This window comes from Salvelinus fontinalis, chromosome 19 (genome assembly GCF_029448725.1).
Source record: "Salvelinus fontinalis isolate EN_2023a chromosome 19, ASM2944872v1, whole genome shotgun sequence".
In the NCBI taxonomy this organism is placed as follows: domain Eukaryota; kingdom Metazoa; phylum Chordata; class Actinopteri; order Salmoniformes; family Salmonidae; genus Salvelinus; species Salvelinus fontinalis.
The window spans coordinates 2,460,686-2,482,175 of NC_074683.1; the positions used below are offsets into that span (position 1 = coordinate 2,460,686).

A 21,490-nucleotide genomic window follows, 5' to 3' on the forward strand; every position below is an offset into this window, starting at 1 on the left:
AATTTACAATCTGTAGAAACTTTTGTGAAACATCGCAGCACAGTTTAAAAATTAATGGCAAATAGAAATCCAATATGGATGGCGTTAAGAGAGATGGAACGAGTTGAGTGGAGCTGAAAGTTGGGACTAATAACAACAAGATAACTCATGTGAAATATACTGCGTCCGTAAAATGTATATAGGTTCAGAACTTTTGTGAAAGAGCATTGTTAAAAATATACAGTATGGCAAATAGAAATCAAACTGGATGGACATCAGAAATAGATGGGAGGTGTTGAGGGTAGAGGAAAGACCGGACTAAAAACAAACAAATTAGAACTATTGTAAAATGGATTGTGTTCGTGAAATGTATATAGTACAGCATAAGCTGGAAGTAGAAGCCTACGGGTTGTTGTTCATTTGTTTACTCCCTATTAGGGGAGGGGTGGTAGGGTTATTGTAAAATAATAAAGGAAAACATATTTTTTTAAAGATATGTATACGATGGACACACCTACTCATTCAAGGGTTTTTCTTTATTTTTACTATTTTCCACATTGTAAAATAATAGTGAAGACATCAAAACTATGAAATAACACATATGGAATCATGAGGTAACCATTTTTTTTTTATAACAAATCAAAATATATTTTATATTTGAGATTCTTCGAAGTAGACACCCTTTGCCTTGATGACAGCTTTGCACATGCTTGGCATTCTCTCAACCAGCTTCATGAGGTAGTCACCTGGAATGCATTTCAATTAACAGGTGTGCCTTAATTTGTGGAATTTCTTTCCTTAATGCTTTTGAGTCAATTAGTTGTGTTTTGACAAGGTAGGGGTGGGATACAGAAGATAGCCCTATTTGGTAACAGACCAAGTCCATATTATGTCAAGAACAGCTCAAATAAGCAAAGAGAAACGACAGTCGATCATTACTTTAAGACATGAAGGTCAGTCAATCGGGAAAATTTCAAGTACTTTGAAAGTTTCTTCAAGTTCATTTGCAAAAACCATCAAGCACTATGATGAAACTGGCTCTCATGAGGACCGCCACAGGAAAGGAAGTTACCTCTGTGGCGTAGGATAGGTTAATTAGTGTTAACTGCACCTCAGATTGCAGCCCAAATAAATGTTTCACAGAGTTCAAGTAACAGACACATCTCAACATCAACTGTACAAAGGAGACTGTGTGAATCAGGCCTTCATGGTCGAATTGCTGCAAAGAAAGCACTACTAATGGACACCAATAAGAGAAGAGACTTGCCTTTGCCAAGAAACACAAGCAAGTGGAAATCTGTCCTTTGGTCTGATGAGTCCAAATGTGAGATTCTTGTTTCCAACCACTGTGTCTTTGTGAGACGCAGAGTAGGTGAATGGATGATCATGAAGCTGGTTGAGAGAATGCCAAGCGTGTGCAAAGCTGTCAAGGCAAAGGGTGGCTACTTTGAAGAATCTCAAATATAAAATGTATTTTGATTTGTTTAACACTTTTTTGTTTACTACATGATTCCATATGTGTTATTTCATAGTTTTGATGTCTTAAGTGTTATTCTACAATGTAGAAAATAGTAAAAATAAAGAAAAAGCATTGAATGAGTAGGTGTGTCCAAATGTTTGACTGGTACTGTATGTGTGTATTTGTGTGTGTGTGTGTGTATTTGTGTGTGTGTATGTGTGTGTGTGTGCGCCAGTCAAAAGATAAATCATTTTAAGGGAAAAGAAAAGAGGGAAATTACCATAAGATGTTTTATGGAACCTGGCCACGGTCCTTCTGGAGGGGAGACAGAGTGAGAGAGAGGGGAATTAAATGGAGCATACCTAAGATCACATAGTACACCAGATAAGACAGACTGACCCTGGCACATGCAGCATAGATACTGGGGACAGGGTGGTTGGTGCCCTGATCAGGGAAGAACAGGGACAGAAGCTATACTGTTCAGTGACTCTGACACTAGTACCATTCCTTTGTGTGCTCTCCAGGCTGCGTCTCTTTCAGAAGTTTGATAACTTCCGGATCCTGGTGTGTGGAGGGGATGGGAGTGTAGGTTGGGTCCTCTCTGAGATAGACAAACTCAACCTCCACAAACAGGTAAGAACCCCCCAACCTACCCCCTCCCGGCCCGCTGTCTCCCCCACACACACTTACTCTCTCACTCCCCCCCCTCTCTTCACTCCCAGTGCCAGCTGGGAGTGCTGCCCTTGGGCACAGGAAACGACCTGGCGCGGGTGCTGGGCTGGGGCCCATCGTGTGACGATGACACGCAGCTTCCCCAGATTCTGGAGAAACTGGAGCGGGCCAGCACCAAGATGTTGGACCGCTGGAGCATCATGACCTACGAGATAAAGCTCCCCTCCAAACACAGCGGGCCCGTCACGCCAGACGACACTGACGACGGCCAGGTACACAACATCTGAAACATTATGATTTGGGGGTGTTTTATAATGTAACGGTATCCCCCTGGCCTGGCTTAGTTTTATGCTCATTTTGCCTTTCTCCTCTCTCTGTGTCCCCAGTTCCAGATCTCAGCATATGAAGACTCGGTAACTGCCCATCTCACCAAGATCCTGAACTCTGACCAACACTCTGTGGTCATCTCCTCCGCTAAGTGAGTGTCTCATCTCAACACTGCTTACTGCTAAATGGCTGCTGACAATTTCATTTAATGTGAACTCACGCTCTCCTTTCACCCCCCGCTTCTCTCTCTGTCTCGTTCTCCCTCTCTGTCTTTCTCTACTCTCTCTCTGTCTCTCTCTCTGTCTCTCTCTCTACTCTCTCTCTCTACTCTCTCTCTCTACTCTCTCTCTCTACTCTCTCTACTCTCTCTCTCTACTCTCTCTCTGTCTCTCTCTCTGTCTCTCTCTCTACTCTCTCTCTCTACTCTCTCTTCTCTCTCTACTCTCTCTCTCTACTCTCTCTACTCTCTCTCTCTACTCTCTCTCTACTCTCTCTCTACTCTCTCTCTGTCTCTCTCTCTGTCTCTCTCTCTGTCTCTCTCTCTGTCTCTCTCTCTGTCTCTCTCTCTACTCTCTCTCTACTCTCTCTCTACTCTCTCTCTGTCTCTCTCTCTGTCTCTCTCTCTGTCTCTCTCTCTGTCTCTCTCTCTGTCTCTCTCTCTGTCTCTCTCTCTACTCTCTCTCTACTCTCTCTCTACTCTCTCTCTACTCTCTCTCTACTCTCTCTCTCTACTCTCTCCACTCTCTCTCTCTACTCTCTCTCTATTCTCTCTCTACTCTCTCTCTCTACACTCTCTCTACACTCTCTACTCTGTCTCACTCTACTATCTCGCTCTACACTCTCTCTACTATCGGTCTCTCCACTCTCTCAACTCACGCTCTCCTTTCACCCCCCGCTTCTCTCTCTGTCTCGCTCTCCCTCTCTGTCTCTCTCTACTCTCTCTCTACTCTCTCTCTACTCTGTCTATTCTCTCTCTACTCTCTCTACGCTCTCTCTCTATTCTCACGCTGTCCTTCCAGGATCCTGTGTGAGACAGTAAAGGACTTTGTTGCCAAAGTGGGAAAATCTTACGAGAAAAGTATTGAGAATACAGAGGAGTGTGACACTATGTCTCTCAAAGTAAGTACCCCCCACATACATACATATACACACACACACGCACGTAGACACACACACACACACACACACACACACACACACACACACACACACACACACTACCCTAACTCTCCTTTTCCCAACAGTGTGCCATCCTGAATGAGAAGCTAGACTCACTCCTCCAGACCCTGAACACAGAAGCCCAGTCACTCCCACCACCTCTTCCCCTTTCCACACCACCGATCGTTGAAGAGGAGGAAGAGGAAGAAGATGAGGAGGAGGAGGTGAGCGAGGAGTCGTTGACCGAGCTGAAGGAGAAACTGGAAGCGGAGGAGAGCGAAAAGAGAGGAGAGAAAGGAGGATGTTCGCCACACAAGCTGTTCAGAGCTAAAGAACAGCTGATGTTACGAGCCAACAGCCTGAAGAAGGCTGTACGACAGATCATTGAACAGGCCGAGAGAGGTACGTAGATATAGAACATAACAGCTCATTGAACAGGCCGAGAGAGGTACGTAGATATAGAACATAACAGATCATTGAACAGGCCGAGAGAGGTACGTAGATATAGAACATAACAGCTCATTGAACAGGCCGAGAGAGGTACGTAGATATAGAACATAACAGATCATTGAACAGGCCGAGAGAGGTACGTAGATATAGAACATAACAGCTCATTGAACAAGCCGAGAGAGGTACGTAGATATAGAACATAACAGATCATCGAAGAGGCCAGGAGAGGTACGTAGATATAGAACATAACAGATCATCGAAGAGGCCGGGAGAGGTACGTAGATATAGAACATAACAGATCATCGAAGAGGCCGGGAGAGGTACGTAGATATAGAACATAACAGATCATCGAAGAGGCCGGGAGAGGTACGTAGATATAGAACATAACAGATCATCGAAGAGGGCGGGAGAGGTACGTAGATATAGAACATAACAGATCATTGAACAGGCCGAGAGAGGTACGTAGATATAGAACATAACAGATCATCGAAGAGGCCGGGAGAGGTACGTAGATATAGAACATAACAGATCATTGAACAGGCCGAGAGAGGTAAATAGGTATACAGTATGACAAAACGGATCAGGCATACAATATAATAGAGCCTATGGCAAGTCTTTCATGCATGTTTCAGAGAGAATACAATGGAATACAGATTGTAAAACCATAAAAAGTATTGGCAATCACTGTGTCACGTAATACAAAGTTGTAGTGTCCAATTTCTCCCCTTTCTTCCCGTCACTCCCTCTCTCATCATCCTCTCCCCCTCCTCTCTTACCTTCTGGCACTGCCCCCGCTTCCTCTAGTGGTGGATGAGCAGAATGCCCACACAGAGGAGCTAGAGCTGCCGTCCCCGTTGGAGTTTAGGAAGGAAGGAGAGGAGGACAACAGGGACAGTGAGAAGGACGAGGACACCAAGGAACTGGAAGCCGTGCCATGTGAGTCTCTCTCTCTCGCTCTCTCGCTCTCTCTTTCGCTTTCTCGCTCTCTCTCTCGCTCTCTCGCTCTCTCGCTCTCTCTCGCTCTCTCTCCCCCATCCACCCAGTTCTCTTTAGATCTAGAGGAGTGGATAGGGAGTAGGGGCTAAGGGTCCATTTGAATACAGATAGAGTAAGTTGTATCATACAAGAAATCACACAGGATCTAAACTCCCCCAACTTAGTGGATCCTCCACTCACTACACCCTGCCACAGAGAACATGGACTATGTCTGACAAGCCCACACACATGATGTTTCCTGCTCTAAATATAGGATATTATTTTTGTAATAAGTATAGATGGAAACCATTCTCAGTATTCCTCACTATTGGATAATACTGGGTTTAGTTTGTCATTGACAGTGCAGTCAGTGGACTTACATAGCACAGAGTGTGTGCTTGTCCTGTAGGATGTGTCATTGTCTGCGGGAGAGGCACTTACTTTTTTATTTTTTTTTACAAGTAATCTGCTTATTGCTTCAGATCAATGGGGATGCCACTATATTCTCCTGTGTCACCCCTTTGTTCTATCTACTCTCTCTAGATCTTTAGTACATACAGTAGTAGTAGTAGACAGTGAATGTCTCAGTACTTACATTTCTGGTATGTCTCGGTCTTTCTCCCTGGTCTCTTTCTCCTTCCGTCTCTCTGGTCTCTTTCTGGTGTCTCTCTTTCTAGTGGCTAAGAGTCCATGTTCTCCTCCTGAGAGGCTTGTAAGTCGCAGCAGCCAATCCTGTGGCTCGTTCTCCATCATGCCTTTCACCACCAGCAAGGAGAACCTACCTGTACTCAACACACGCATCATCTGCCCTGGTACATCCTACGGTATATGCACTCATGTGCGCCATGCACATACATGCACATACACACTTCCCATTAGAGGTCTTCACAGGTCCACCCAAACACAATTACGTGGCATCTAACTAGGGACCCGAGCGGGTCCAGATTCTGACAGAATGCTAAATTCTCACGTGTCCTGGTCGGATCTGATATGATCGTCACGGGTCTTGGGTATGTGCAATTATAACTGATTTGCCCGTAAAGACTTGCAGAGACCCAAACGCGACTGCTGCGTATAAAGAGAGAAAAAATTGTAGGCTATATTATGTGTCTTTTGGCAAACGCCAAGTGGGCTGTCATGTGCCTTTTACTGAGGAGTGGCTTCCATCTGGCCACTCTACCATAAAGGCCTGATTGGTGGAGTGCTGCAGAGATGGTTGTCCTTCTGGAAGGTTCTCCCATCTCCACAGAGGAACTCTGGAGCTCTGTCAGAGTGAACATTGGGTTCTTGCTCACCTCCCTGACCAAGGCCCTTCTCCCCCGATTACTTAGTTTGGCCGGGCGGTCAGCTGTAGGAAGAATCTTGGTGGTTCCAAACTTCTTCCATTTAAGAATGGAGGCCACTGTGTTGTTGGGGACCTTCACTGCTGCAGAAATGTTTTGGTACCCTTCCTCAGATCTGTGCCTCGACACAATCCTGTCTCGGAGCTCTATGGGTAATTCCTTCGACCTCATGACTTGGTTTTTGCTCTGACATGCACTGTCAACTGTTTAAGCTTATATAGAAAGGTGTGTGCCTTTCCAAAGCATATCCAATCAATTCAATATACCACAGATGGACTCCATTCAAGTTGTAGAAAGAGCTCATGGATGATCAATGGAAACAGGATGAACCTGAGCTCAATTTCGAGTCTCATAGCAAATGGTCTGAATACTTACGTGAACAAGGTATTTTTGTTTTTAATACATTTGAAAACATTTCTAAATATCTGTTTTTGCTCTTTCATTATCGGTTATTGTGTGTAGATTGATGAGGGAATTGTTTTTTTTCTTCATCCATTTTAGAATAAGGCTGTAACATACGGGCCGGGTCTGGTTCTCCTTGGGTCTGTTCGAAACGGGTCTCTATATTTAAAACATTTATTTATTTGGGTACACTCTAAGAAATAAAGGTGCTATCTAGAGCCTTAAAGGGTTCTTTGGCTGTCCCCATAGTAGATCCCTTTGAAGAACCCTTTTGGGTTCCGTGTGGAACTCAACTTTTTGGACCTGTGAAGACCTCTTCTTCACATACACACTTCATCTGCCATGGATATGTACACACACATATCTATTGCCTGAACCGATACACACACATCTGCCTTGGTACAAGTGCACATACCACACACAGACAGCACTCTTTAAGAACATCTCTGTTTCTCTGTATAGGTTTGCGTGCTGGTCTGGCAGCTTCTATAGCCGGTAGCTCCATCATCAGTAAAATGCTGCTGGCCAACATCGACCCATTTGGTGCTACGCCCTTCCTGGACTCTGACCTGGACTCACTGTAAGATCCTCTGACCTCTACCCTTTAACCCTTCATAAACCTTGACCTACTGGACTCGCTGTAAGACCCTCTGACTTCTGATCTCTGAACTCTACCCTTTAACCCTTCATAAACCCTGACCTCCTGGACTCGGTGTAAGACCCTCTAACTTCTGATCTCTGAACTCTACCCTTTAACCCTTCATAAACCCAGACCTCCTGGACTCGGTGTAAGACTCTCTGACTTCTGAACTCTACCCTTTAACCCTTCATAAACCCAGACCTCCTGGACTCGCTGTAAGACCCTCAGACCTCTGACGTCTAACCTCTGGGCTACCATATTCAGAATGTTTCCGACTTGACCTTTTTGGCGGCCAGATCAAAACATTAATGTTTTAAGTTTTCAGTTGAATTGTAGTTTTCTGAACTGCCCTGTATCTATATCTCCCACACAGAGAGGGCTTTAGTGAGAAGTGTGTCATGAACAATTACTTTGGCGTTGGGCTGGATGCTAAGATCACCTTGGAGTTCAACAACAAGAGGGAGGAACACCCAGAGAAGTGCCGGTGAGCTCTAGGTTTATTTCTCCTCTCTCATCCCTCTCTACTGTCCTCTCCCTCCTCTATTCTCTCCCCCTTTTTCCCCATTTTGTGTACACTCCTTTCTCTTCCTCACTCTGACTATCCTCCCGCCGTCTCTCTCTCTCTCTAGGAGTCGTACTAAGAACAGGGTGTGGTATGGTGTTCTGGGCACCAAGGAGCTCCTCCAGAGAACCTACAAGAACCTAGAACAGAAGGTTCAACTGGAGGTGAGAATTAGAATTACCATATAATTAAAATTACTAGAAGGGTCTTTCCCATGCAAATCAATGTTTAGTGGTCGACAGAATGGCGGCCATATTGGGTGTACCACAGGGAATGATAACCAGTACATTGCATTTGGAAAGTATTCACACCCCTTCACTTTTTCTACGTTTTGTTACGGTACAGCCTTCTTCTAAAATGGATACCAAATCATCAATCTGCACACAATACCCCATAACGACAATGAGAAAGCATGTTTTTCAAATTTTGAGCAAATGTATTAAAAAATAAAATACAGAAATATCTTATTTACACAAGAATTCAGACCCTTTGCTATGAGACACGAAATGGAGCTCAGGTGCATCCTGTTTCCATTTATCATCCTTGAGATGTTTCTACAACTTGGTTGGAGTCCACTTGTGGTATATTAAATTGATTGGACATGATTTGGAAAGGCACACACCTGTCTATAAAAGATCCCACAGTTGACAGAGCATGTCAGAGAAAAAAACAAGCCATGAGGTCGAAGGAATTGTCCATAGAGCTCCGAGACAGGATTTTGTCGAGGCACAGATCTGGGGAAGGGTACCAAAAGATGTCTGCAGCAGTGAAGGTCCCCAAGAACACAGTGAACTCCATCATTCTTAAATGGAAGAAGTTTGGAACCACCAAGACCCTTCCTAGAGCTGGCCACCAGACAAACTGAGCAATCGGGGGAGAAGGGCCTTGGTCAGGGAGGTGAACAAGAACCCAATGGTCCCTCTAACAGAGCTCTAGATTTCATCTGTTGAGATGGGAGAACCTTCCAGAAGGACAACCATCTCTGCAGCACTCCACCAATCAGGCCCTTATGGTAGAGTGGCTAGATGGAAGCCACTCCTCAGTAAAAAGGCACATGACAGCCCACTTGGTGTTTCCCAAAAGACACCTAAAGGACTCAGACCATGAGAAACACAATTCTCTAGTCTGATGAAACCAAAATTAAACTCTTTGGCCTGAATGCCAAGCGTCACGTCTGGAGGAAACCTGGAACCATCCCTACGGTGAAGCATGGTGGTGGCAGCATCATGCTGTGGGGATGTTTTTCAGCGGCAGGGACTGGGAGACCAGTCAGGATTGAGGGAAAGATGAACGGAGCAAAGTACTGCGAGATCCTTGATAAAGACCTGCTCCAGAGCGCTCAGGACCTCAGACTGGGGCGAAGGTTCACCTTCCAACAGGACAACGACCCTAAGCACACAGCCAAGATAATGCAGGAGTGGCTGCGGGACAAGTTTCTGAATGTCCTTTAGTGGCTCAACCAGAGCCCGGACTTGAACACGATCGAATATCTCTGGAGAGACCTGAAAATAGCTTTGCAGCGACGCTCCCCGTCCAACCTGACAGAGATTGAGAGGATCTGCAGAGAAGATTGTGAGAAACTCCCCAAATACAGGTGTGCCAAGCTTGTAGCGTCATACCCAAGAATCGAGCCTGTAATCTCTGCCATAGGTGTTTTAACAAAGTACTGAGTAAATGGTCTGAATACTTATGTAAGTGTGATATTTCAGTTTTCTTTATTTGTATAAATTTGCAAAAAAATCTAAAAACCTGTTTTTGCTTTGTCATTATGGGGTATTGTGTGTAGATTGATGAGGAAAAACCCCAATTAAATCAATTTTAGAATAAGGCTTTAACTTAACAAAATGTGGAAAAAGTCAAGGGGTCTGAATACTTTCTGAACGCACTGTACATACCCCTGGCCAGTCTACAGCTTCTTCGTGTTGAAATAGAACCTAACTAACTCTTTGTGTGTTCCAGTGTGACGGTCAGTACATCCCCTTGCCCAGCCTTCAGGGCATCGCGGTGCTGAACATCCCCAGCTACGCTGGAGGAACCAACTTCTGGGGAGGCACCAAGGAGGATGACGTGAGTACTGTTCTCTGTGTGTGTGTGTGTGTGTGTGTGTGTGTGTGTGTGTGTGTGTGTGTGTGTGTGTGTGTGTGTGTGTGTGTGTGTGTGTGTGTGTGTGTGTGTGTGTGTGTGTGTGTGTGTGTACTACTCGGCTTGGTTCAGTAGTGTGAAAAGTGTCTTAGTGTTTTCTTCCTGAGGATGATGTACAGGAGGCTAAATGAGAGTCAGGCTTCTGGTATTTGCACGGGATGACCTGTTTACGCCACTAAGTGGCACCTCAACCCTTACAACCATACTGATAATACTGCCTTTGTGTACAACACCTTTCCAGATCCCAAGGACTCTTGTTGTCTTGGTTGTCACTTTGTGGCTGCTGGCTCAGTCTTGTTGGAGAGGCAAAGAGAATGATAACACTTCTGGGTTATTGTTGTTCAGTAACGTGTGCTTTATTACTGGAGCTGATTTGGTCCTGTGACGTGTTTAGATGTGTTTAAACCCTCTCCTCTCGCTCCCAGTGTCGGGGCCTGAGTATGACCCCTGGTGAGAGAGGTGGCCGCCTATCGACTTGTTTGTTTAAGACTCAGATAGTACAAGGGCTGCTGACGGATTGGAGTGTCGGGTTTGCTACACACGCGCAGACGCATTACACACACACACCTCCCTGGAGTGGCCCCTAGTCCAGTGAGGTTACCTCTGTCTGTGACGTGGTGTTGTTATGTAATGGCTGTGCTGGGGTAGAGGAAGCAGCTGGGAGAGAACATACAGTGGAACTGATCCAACACACACGTCATCCTGAAAGTTTACTCTCTTGTCTCTAAACACACACATACACACTTACAGTAAATTCACACGCACACACAAACTTATTTCTTAGCCTGTGTTCAAACTATTAACCATCTACAGACCTGACTGTTTTGGCCACAATGAAAACAAACCAGTTGCGTAGATGTGTTATTGTGAGTAGGGTTCCATCTAGTGGAATTAGTCTGAACTACAATACAATAGCTCACAACCTCTCTCTCTTTGAGCCTTTGACGTGCAGCAGGCTGAATAGTACAGATCTGCATTTAAAGTGGCATTTCTGAGTGTATCGGAGCGGAGAAATTGTGCAGTAGAATGATGTCTAATTCATCACGGCCTTGACCTTATCATGGACAATGTGGACAGAGAAATCAATATCAAGTTAGAGAGACCTTTAACTCCAGAGTCTTTCAATCTAAATTCTAACCCCTCGTTTTCACTAGATGATTTGGAGGTGAAGGAATTGTCAGAAAACATTCATTTTCAATGGAGGGTGATGGTGATGATGACGATTGTGATAATGTTGATGAGACTGATGTACCACAAGAAAAATCCCCCCCACACAGTGAGCATTATCAAAAATACTTTAAAGCAATGTACTGTAAATGCGTTCATTGTGTTTTAACCCCTGCCTCTATTATTGTGTGTTTAGATCTTCTGTGCCCCGTCGTTCGACGATAAAATCCTGGAGGTGGTAGCCGTGTTCGGCAGTATGCAGATGGCTGTGTCCAGAGTCATCAAACTACAACACCACCGCATAGCACAGGTAACACACCCGCGCAAACGTGCACACACTACTTGTATCATACTGTGGTTTTTCGCCATATGACTCTTTCCTCCCCTGTCAGTGTCGCTCAGTGAAGATCACGATCCTGGGAGATGAGGGTGTTCCTATCCAAGTGGACGGGGAGGCCTGGGTACAACCTCCTGGAGTCATCAAGATCCAACACAAGAACAGAGCCCAGATGTTGACCAGAGACAGGGTGAGCGAGGGATGGAGAGAAGGAGGGGGGGTAGGAAGTAGGGAGGGAGCCCCAGAGTGTGAGAAAAAGAGGACATACAGTCAATGGGCAATAATATAGGGAGGAAGGGAGAGAAAGAGATGCTAAGAGGAAGAAAGAGAAGGGCATGCCCAAGATGCTCTGTCTGTGGATGTGAACTCCTGTTCTCCCTGTGTGTCCCCTCCCTGTCCATGTGCAGGCGTTTGAGAACACTCTGAAGTCGTGGGAGGACAAGCTGAAGTATGACAAGCTGCCCCTGCGGCCTCACCTTTACCCCCAGCAGTCTGTGGACCTGGCCACTGAGGAGGAGGTAGCCCTCGTACAGCTGGTTGCCCGTGCAGCGGACGAGCTCATCACCAGGTACACACGCGACCACCTCATTTCGCTCCATTCTACACAGTTATCTGTCCTTTATATTGAATACTGTACCTGTAAAAACCCTCTGTCAATCAGCAGCCAGAACTCTGCCCTCTGACTCCCCTCTCCAATCACAGGATCTGTGAGGCAGCCAAGACCAATGGGCTTCTAGAGCAGGAGCTTGCTCACGCCGTCAACGCCTCGTCACATGCCATCAACAAGACGCACCCAAAGTTCCCAGAGGTTAGGGACGTCATCAACAGGTTATCTGTGTGATGTGAGGAGTGTGTGTGTGGGAATTTAGTTGTCTAATATCAGGTTTGTTTGTATTGCCTTGTCGCCAGAGTATGGCCAGGAACACAGCTATAGAAGTAGCCAGCAATGTGAAGGCTTTACACAACGAGACTGAATCCCTTCTGGTGGGACGAGTATCACTGGTGAGTTACAATCTAAGAAGATGTGCAGGGTCTAGGATCAGTTTAGCCTTCCTAAATTCTAACCTGAACTATTTAGGAGGGAATACGCCAAACCGTATCAAGGGTAACTTCGTCGTACACAGTCTCTGTACAGGAATGTATCCTTCCTGCCCAACTCGTGTGTGTGTGTGTGTGTGTGTGTGTGTGTGTGTGTGTGTGTGTGTGTGTGTGTCCATCCGCAGCAACTGGAACCCTCAGATGAAGAGTCTTTATCCAGTGCTCTGCAGAGTGTGGAGATGGAGCTAGGCAAACTAGTGGATATCCCCTGGTTATACCATATACTGCAGCCCAATGAAGATGAGGTGAGAACACACACATCACACACCACACACACACACACACACACACACACACACACACACACACACACACACACACACACACACACACACACACACACACACACTTCTAATCCTACACTTGTGTCCCTCTCAGGACCCCTCGTTAGAGTATGGCAAGAGGAACAGTCGTAGCAGCATGTTCAGAATTGTGCCAAAGTTCAAGAAAGAGAAAGCTACCAAGAAGACCAGCCCTCAGTCAGGTACGTGTTGGTCTTCTGTGTCTCTCTCCACAGGCTTTGTATACACACACACACAAACACACACGCAACAAATGTGTATATAATGTGTAAATATCACAATACGTTGTTTTGTTTTATCGTCTGTTTGAGAAAGTAACTACATAGGTTTAGAACTAAGGTCTTTACCGTCTCTGTGGCCTACATATAGTGGATGAAATGCACACACTGGGGTGTGGTGTCAGGGATTGTCTCTGTGATCTCTGTCTCCCCGGTCCCCAGCCATCCAAGAGCACCCTTCTTTTCTCTGTTCATGGTCTCATACACCTGTCTACGCATGTACAGCAGGCACAAACCAAGGCCAAAGACAGGGTGAGGGTGGTGGACGCAGGGCCAAAAATCCTGGGGTTGCCCAGAGAAAGACATTTTCTGTATTTGAACACCTTTTTGCCTTCATGACGACTGATACAACTGAACATTGACTGCATTTGTTTATGAATATTACTGCCAATAGAACATGAAAACAAGCCATTTCTGCTGTATGCTTGCTCCAGCTGAACTCTCGTCTCATTGTTTTGGGGTGAAATGAGATATGATGCCAGACAGACAGTAGAATGGATACAAATAGAATGCCAGGGGTTGGCTGGTCCTCTGCTTTAGGACCCTGTCTGATTGGTTGGGAGTGTGTTAGTCCTGCCTACAGTGAGGCAGGGCAAGGTGTTGATTGGATGGGGCATTCCTGTAGGTTGCACAGGCTTCCACCTCCCTCTCCCTCCTACTTCCTGTACGTCTGTGTTCTGATTGGTGGATAACCTGCATGCCCTCAGCCTCTCTGGAAGGCCATTGGCCACAGCCCTGTTTTTCCGACCAACCAACCTCTGACATCTCTGTTAACCCCTCTTTCCCGCCATCCGCTGCCGCATTTCCTCTCCCTCCCTCCCTTCCTTTCCTTCTCTACCTCTCCTCTCCCTGTTTTCCTATCCCTCTATTGGGATTTTATTTCTCTGATTGTGTGTATGTCTGTGTCTACAAGCGCGTGTGTGGATGTGGGTGTACGTCCCAATTTGTGTGTGTGTGCACGTGAGCGAGGGTCTCACACTGAGCGAGCCCCTTCTTGCTCTATATGTGTGTGTAGTGGAGAGATGGGGCACAGAGGAAGTGGGCGTCTGGCTGGAGCAACTCAGTCTGGGAGAGTACAGAGACACCTTCACACGCCACGACATCCGAGGCTCGGAACTGCTGCACCTGGAGAGGAGGGACCTGAAGGTACACCCACACACACACACACACACTCAAACATAACACACACAGAGAGACACACACACACACACACACACTCAAACATAATGCACACACAAACGCTAATACATACACACACGCTAATGCATACACACACACACACACACACACACACACACACACACACACACACACACACACACACACACACACACACACACACACACACACACACACACACACACACACACACACACACACACACACACACACACCCGTTACCTCATCTATCCCCAGATCAACTCTCTTTCTCTCTTCCTCTCCGTTTCTCTCCATCTCTTTCTCTCTGATTCTGTTGGCCGTTAGCTGTCTCCCTGTTTGCTACTCTGTGCTGCACTGCTCTGCTTGGCTTCCTCTGTGTGTGAGAGTGTTGCTTACCTACCGCAGGAGACTGGCTGCGACTCACTAACCCCCCAGTCTCCAATGGTACTGTGTGCGAACTGGAAACGGGACAGGGCTGGGGAATGGGGGAGGGAGTGCTGGGGGAGTGGGAGGGGTCACGAAGGGTAAAGGAGGGTTGGGGTGCCACCATAGGCAAGACTAAAAGCTGATTTAAGTATGAGCGACATATAGTATTCACGGACAGAGGCACACCAACTCCCAGGGAAGCCGACCCACAGGGGTGTGTGAGCGAACATGCTTTTTTGGAGTGATGCTTAACATGGGTGACAGATACTTGGAGTTATAGGAGAAAGATGTCCACTGTTGACTCCACTCTGAGAAAACACCTCAGCGAGAACAATTTAGACACCTTGTTTATGACCAAAACATCCAATGGAGATGATGGAGTGTCATTTAAACAATGTTTTTTAATAGACTGAAAAGTCTATCAGTTTCATGTACCAGTGATCCTATGGGATATACAGTGGGGGGATTGAATGAGGGCAAAGCGAGTAGGATGACTTTCTGACATTAGTAATAGACACACACATGCACACATCCATATGAGCAACTGGCCTACCATACCTTGGACTGTGCCAGTGTTTCTTTCTCTCTGTGTTTGTGTGTGTGTGTGTGTGTGGTGTGTGTGGTGTGTGTGTGTGTGTGTGTGTGTGTGTGTGTGTGTGTGTGTGTGTGTGTGTGTGTGTGTGTGTGTGTGTGTGTGTGTGTGTGTGTGTGTGTGTGTGTGTGTGTGTGTCCTCATTACAAATCTGTACCCTCCATATTGCTATGGAAATACCACCATTATCCAATGAAAAAATAAAAGTTTTTTTTTTGGGATCATATTTAGAAACATGGTAACATTTTACTTAAAGGTCCCATGCAGCTGTTTTTATATCAACTTGAAATCATTTCTGGGTAACAATTAAGTACCTTACTGTGATTGTTTTTAATAAAAAAATAGCTTCTTAGTAAAGGGACATTTCTCAAGCAAGAATTTTGCTAGGACTGTCTGGGAGTGGTGAGGGGATAACTGAAAACTAGCTGTTATTGGCAGAGAGGTTTGGAATAATTTTTGTATTGGTCTATAAACTCATTTAACGTATGGTGATGTCACCATGGATGGCCAAAACTCCATCTCACCAAAACAGGCTGAAATTTCAGGCAGTCTTTTCAAACAGCTCTTACACTAAAAGGGCATTATCATAATTGTCACAATTTCACAGTAATATTCCAACCTCTTAGTGTGGAAATGTATATAAAACACAGTAAAATCACATTTTTGACTGCACTGAGCCTTTAACACTTACAGGTAAAATGCATTATGATGCCGTTATAATGCATTGTAAGACTTGTCATACGCATGTAAGAGGCCCTTCCCACTGGGCAAACACTGGTTGAATCAACGTTGTTTCCACGTCATCTCAACAAACCCAAAAATATGTGATGACGTTGAATCAATGTGGAAAACTGATTGGATTTACGAAAAGTCATCAACATACTGGAATTTCTTCTTTTTTTTTCTCCACCCAATTTATTATGAAATTGAAATTATTAAGATTTTTTTTTTCCCACCTTGGTTGACTATCCAACCAATTGTAAATCAAAACTATACGTTGAAATGACGTCTGTGCCCAGTGGGTTATAATGCTTTGCAGCATGTAAGTATTAAACATATTATAATTAAGCAATACGGCCTGAGGGGGTGTGATGTATATGGCCAATATACCACGGCTAAGGACTGTTCTTAAGCACGACGCGACGCGGAGTGCCTGGATACACCCCTTAGCCGTGGTATATTGTCCATATACCACAAACCCCCGAGGTGTCTTGTTGCTATTATAAACTGGTTACTAATGTGATTAGAGCAGTAAAAATAAATGTTTTGTCATACCTGTGTTATTCAGCCAATCAGCATTCAGGGCTCGAACCACCCAGTTTATAATCCCTATTATAAGACATTTTGAGTGCCTAAAGCATGCTATTTGGCTTTAATTGGTATTACCAAACTATCACACAGAAAATGGCCAAAGGATCATAAATACAAACAGTGGCAGCTACATGCTGTTCAGTAGCGTGTTCCACGTTTGAATATTTGCAAGGGTTATTGAAAGGTAGGTACAGCACGACACATCTGTTCACACTGTCTGTTTTGTCATTGACCAGAAGATATTGTTTTTACACTACAGGACCTGCTGCTTTGTAACATCTGGCACTATGAGACATATTCAGCACACATGAAGTGAAACGTGTATTACTGGCTGCCTTTAAAGCTAGATTTCTTCGTTGCTAAATCCATTTTTTGACTTATATATTAATCATATATACTTGTTGATTCTTGAAGAATATAACTTATGAATCCATTGTGGGCTTAATTTAACTGTCATAACCCATCAGAAACCAACATAAAAGATTGTTTTACTCCAATGTTTGTAAACAACTAAAGGTAAACATACATTGTATAGCCTCAACACATAGTTAAAACTATCATTTATATATAATGGATGGTCAGTATATGCATCCATAGCCCTGTCTATGAATTTGAGAGTAGTTACATTTCTCCAGGCCCATCCCTTTACTTTTTACCAACTGCCTAGTCTTTGTTTGAACTCTGGATTCTAGCTTTAAGAGGTCCTACATAGTGATATACACTGAGTTCTATAATGATTTAGTTTTTAAATAGTAGAGTCAATGTTCTTAAGATGTCATCGTCTCTCCACAGGATCTGGGGATATCGAAAGTGGGTCATATGAAGAGAATTCTTCAGGGAACTAAGGACCTGGCTAAGACCGCCATGATTGACCTCTAACCCAGAAGTAGTTGGAGAGGAAGTGCCCCTCCACCACAGAGGAAGTATTTTGGAGCTCCGCAGGAAGAGCTGAATGCCTGGTATCTTGGGATGAATGGATGGATTTGCTCCTGTGGATGAATTTGGGAATGCTGTTTCAGAGAAGCTTTACAACAGAAATGTTTTAGTGAGGCTGTGATTGGTGCCAAAATGGAAGATGGAACTTGAAAGCAGTTGACAGTGCAAAGAAGGAAGTCATGGATCTTCACAAAAAGCCATTTTTCTAAAATCATATTTCCATTCATGGCACAATCAGGTATGCAACTTATCATCATTATAAAAGTTTGATTGGTCGCCTGGCATCGTAGAGAAGGCCCAATCCAAGTAGCAACAAGGTGACTTCCATGAGTGTGTCCTACCAGTGGGGTGTGAGTGTGTCCATTTCAATACAGTACCGTATGGCTTTGTGATTGGCTTACTGGCTCTTTGCTTAGCAGTAGATGGCTACAGATGCAACACGACAGTCACAATACCCTGCTTTCACTGTTTACACCAGAGGCGATGGCCTACGTCCCAAATGGCACCCTATTCCCTGTGTAGAGCTCGACTTTTGAGTGGTGCACTATGTAGGGAATAGGGTGGGATTACAGATGTGCCCTGGGAGAAGGAGAGATGCAACATCACAACCTAAAGAGAGTGAAGCGAGGTCTCTGAAAACAGTGAGACATATGTTGCATGCTATGCTAGCTTGACTTTGGATATCTATTTGGAATTGCATGAATAGTGTTTCGATTTTTTGGTGTAAAAAGATAACACTTGAACAATTTTTTTTTTTTAATATGACTTTAGTATTATTATGCCATTTGTTACTACTGAAAGCATCATTTTGGTTTGAATAGAAAAAAAATGTTGATGACTTTTATTTATTTGTTTTTGCATGATGATTCTGTGTCAAAGACCTATGTCATGTGCCATATTTGAGTCATTTTATTGTAAATGTGCTTTATTGGTAAGAAAACATCAGAATTTAAGACAAGTTATCAGATTACATATTAGGAGTTATGTTTTGTCATTTGACACGTTTTCTGTTGATGTGAAAATCAGTACCAAAGTGAATGTCCAAGACACTTCCGAACTTAAATGTTAACTTTGAAAGTAGTGAAAATCTTGTTATAATGTTTGAGATAAATAGCAGTCACGTATAGAGGGAGTGAAGTTGATGGTTGTAAGCCAACAATTTCATATTTTTATGGAATACTTAATAGGCACTTTTCCATTTTGGGTGTTTGCAAAGTTACATCCTCATATCAGTAGATACATTTTACTTCAATCTTTATCATTTAAACACTCAGTATTTCACAGAGTAACACTATGGTAGTGGGAATAGGAGTTATACATTGATTTAAGTAGAGCAGCTGAGGAGCAAAGGAGTTTTGCTAATGTGCAGCCTTTCTAAATTGCTCAGTGTGATATGTAATGTTAATAGGACACTAATTTTGTTAGATTGGTTGCATTACAGGGTATATTTGTATGTGATGCTAAGTATGCATTGTATATATGCAATCTAAACCAGTGTATGATACACTGTTAGTAGTTATTCTAGTCCAATGCCTTTGTAGATTGCCCACATGACATGCAGTGTCAACAGCTAACACGTTTTGATGATATTGTTTATTAATTTGCACCATAAACACCAATTGTAGATTATTGCTTTTGTTAAGTAGACTAATCTCTCCCGTATTTGTTTAATGCTGTTGTATTTTAATGGAGGTGCAATATTGTAGTGGTTTTGATACAGTCTCTCTGACATGTTGTTTCGCTGTGGGGAAAACCGAAAGGGTTTTGTATACACGGACGGACTTTTAAATTAAATAGCGTTTTTAACTAGTTAATTTTAATTCAAAAATTCTTCCAACATCTCACTGGTTTTTAGTCTCGTTCCTCTGTGCTTCCAGGATGATTCTCAAAGCAGGATGCAGGAAATCATAGACTGTTGAACAGGCAGACCTGACTGTTGTTCTATGTATTTATATACGATCCCTTGTATGTTCATTTACATCAGCTAAATACTTAGCAACAACTGTATGTTTATCATTGATCGGCCAACTTGTAATATCAATTGATCCAATGATTATTATTATAATGTTTTTTTACCTGAACAAAACTGTTCATATCAGGATCTTGGCTCGCTTTATTGTACAGTCCTCCTGTACCCCAATATCTACTACCAAATGGAAATAGGAAGTTATCATTCATGATCACATGGTAATTACATTTAGGCTTCTTTAGGATTCTTTGCGAAAGCAATTAATCTTTTTGTTACCAATTGTGTTCATTTAGTTGAAGTTAGCGCCAGAAAGTAGCTTGTATCTAATACTCCATAATTGTGCAGTGTAAATATAGGACTGTAAAATAAAGCATTACCTACAATATTCTTAGAGGGTGCCACATATCACAACTTGAAATTCATAGTTTCCCACCAACCTCTCTTTTGGTGACTTCTTAAGAGAATTGACAATATCAAGAAGCATATAGACTATCCTCACAGTCACGTATTTTTTTAATAACATGAAACCCAAATCATGAGGCCTTTAAATGTCCTGAAACGTGAACTTTTTTTTCTAGTCCTACCTTAGTAAAAAATAGTCTAGACAAAATAAATGTGCTTTATTGCAAGTATGATTGTTGTAAAAAAATAAATAATATTATAATAATTAAAGTTCATAGCCCCAAGCTAGCTAGGTTCCTAACCAAAGATATGAATTAAACATATTCTGAACTTTCAATCTTTTATGAAATCCTAAGTACCCAACCCACAATTCTTGATCATTAACTGTATGTCAGTCATTGTGTGACAGTCAGATGACTATCAGTTCTTTGTTTGTGCCACAGTCATGTCTTGTTGTCTTTAAGTGGCTTTGTTATGGGCTGGTATCACAGACACATTGAATATTGATTCATTTTAAGTAGGCCTAGCTCTTGTTCTCAGAGTGGTTTAACATTCGAATACATAGTTCTGTATTCATATTAAAACCACATGTTCAGTAGTCTGAATTCAAGTGCAATCTAGGTAGTTTATGTCTGTGTTTTCAGCTCAATGTGCTTTAATCTGAGCTGTGCATTTCCTCACTGCAGGTCAAACTCAAAGCTTTAGTTCACAGGCTTTGTGTGTCTGTCTGAAGGGTCTCTGCCTGGTTTTGCATGACTGTGTTAGACCCCACTCCAGGCTTAGAGACAGAGCTTAAGTTCTCCAATCTGGGGAGAGGTTTCCCGTACGCACAGATCTAAGATCAGCTTACCTCCCCCAATCCTTACCATAACAATTAGAAGGGGAAAACGCAGAACTGACCTTAGATCAGCATCCAAGGGCAACTTCAACCTACTCCATGTTTTTCCAGTGTTGTGTGTATATATAATGCTGCAAACTGCCTGGTTTTCATGAACCAACCAAACCCTATGTGAGGATATTTTAGGATGATGGTCTATAACATGGTGGAAGAGAAGTGAGTTTCATTTGTTTACATTATGTTTACAATGGCACAGTTTTAAGAATAAATATACATAGATATACAATATTTGCATATTTATTGCCTAAGGTTAAACAATATGATGATGTGTAACTGTGTTTTCATCTTTGGAATATAATGTTACAGTTGTCACCTGTGTTACTATCTGGATGATTTTGGTGAAGTAGTTGGTCATTTTTATGACTAATAAGTGACTGTTTGCTGTGCCTTTTTATGGTTAGAATGCATGGTTAACTATTTATTACAATATGGAAGTCACTGAGATGTGTATTTTTGTATTCTGATTAAATAAATGGTTCAACTTTGTTGTACATTTTCTTAGGC

The 21,490-nt window shown here is 43.4% G+C and overlaps 1 protein-coding gene across 9 annotated transcripts in view; it reads left to right on the top strand.

The window, feature by feature from the left end:
- Positions 1-21,471, top strand: part of dgkh (diacylglycerol kinase, eta) — an 81,750-nt gene extending 60,279 nt beyond the window's left edge. For 3 of the 9 annotated variants that reach the window (XM_055870346.1, XM_055870344.1, XM_055870350.1), the window contains 20 exons: positions 1,963-2,071; positions 2,161-2,382; positions 2,497-2,588; positions 3,457-3,556; positions 3,682-3,997; positions 4,850-4,981; positions 5,698-5,844; positions 7,228-7,345; positions 7,779-7,889; positions 8,035-8,131; positions 9,927-10,034; positions 11,473-11,586; positions 11,669-11,803; positions 12,021-12,181; positions 12,316-12,421; positions 12,523-12,615; positions 12,837-12,956; positions 13,090-13,195; positions 14,307-14,437; positions 17,574-21,471. In XM_055870346.1, coding sequence (XP_055726321.1) covers positions 1,963-2,071; positions 2,161-2,382; positions 2,497-2,588; positions 3,457-3,556; positions 3,682-3,997; positions 4,850-4,981; positions 5,698-5,844; positions 7,228-7,345; positions 7,779-7,889; positions 8,035-8,131; positions 9,927-10,034; positions 11,473-11,586; positions 11,669-11,803; positions 12,021-12,181; positions 12,316-12,421; positions 12,523-12,615; positions 12,837-12,956; positions 13,090-13,195; positions 14,307-14,437; positions 17,574-17,660 — 2,605 coding nt within the window. In that variant the 3' untranslated portion in view covers positions 17,661-21,471. The remainder of the gene's footprint in view (positions 1-1,962; positions 2,072-2,160; positions 2,383-2,496; positions 2,589-3,456; positions 3,557-3,681; positions 3,998-4,849; positions 4,982-5,697; positions 5,845-7,227; positions 7,346-7,778; positions 7,890-8,034; positions 8,132-9,926; positions 10,035-11,472; positions 11,587-11,668; positions 11,804-12,020; positions 12,182-12,315; positions 12,422-12,522; positions 12,616-12,836; positions 12,957-13,089; positions 13,196-14,306; positions 14,438-17,573) is intronic. The other 6 variants (XM_055870347.1, XM_055870345.1, XM_055870351.1 and 3 more) reach the window with 3 other exon arrangements.
- The last annotated feature ends 19 nt before the right edge of the window (positions 21,472-21,490 follow it).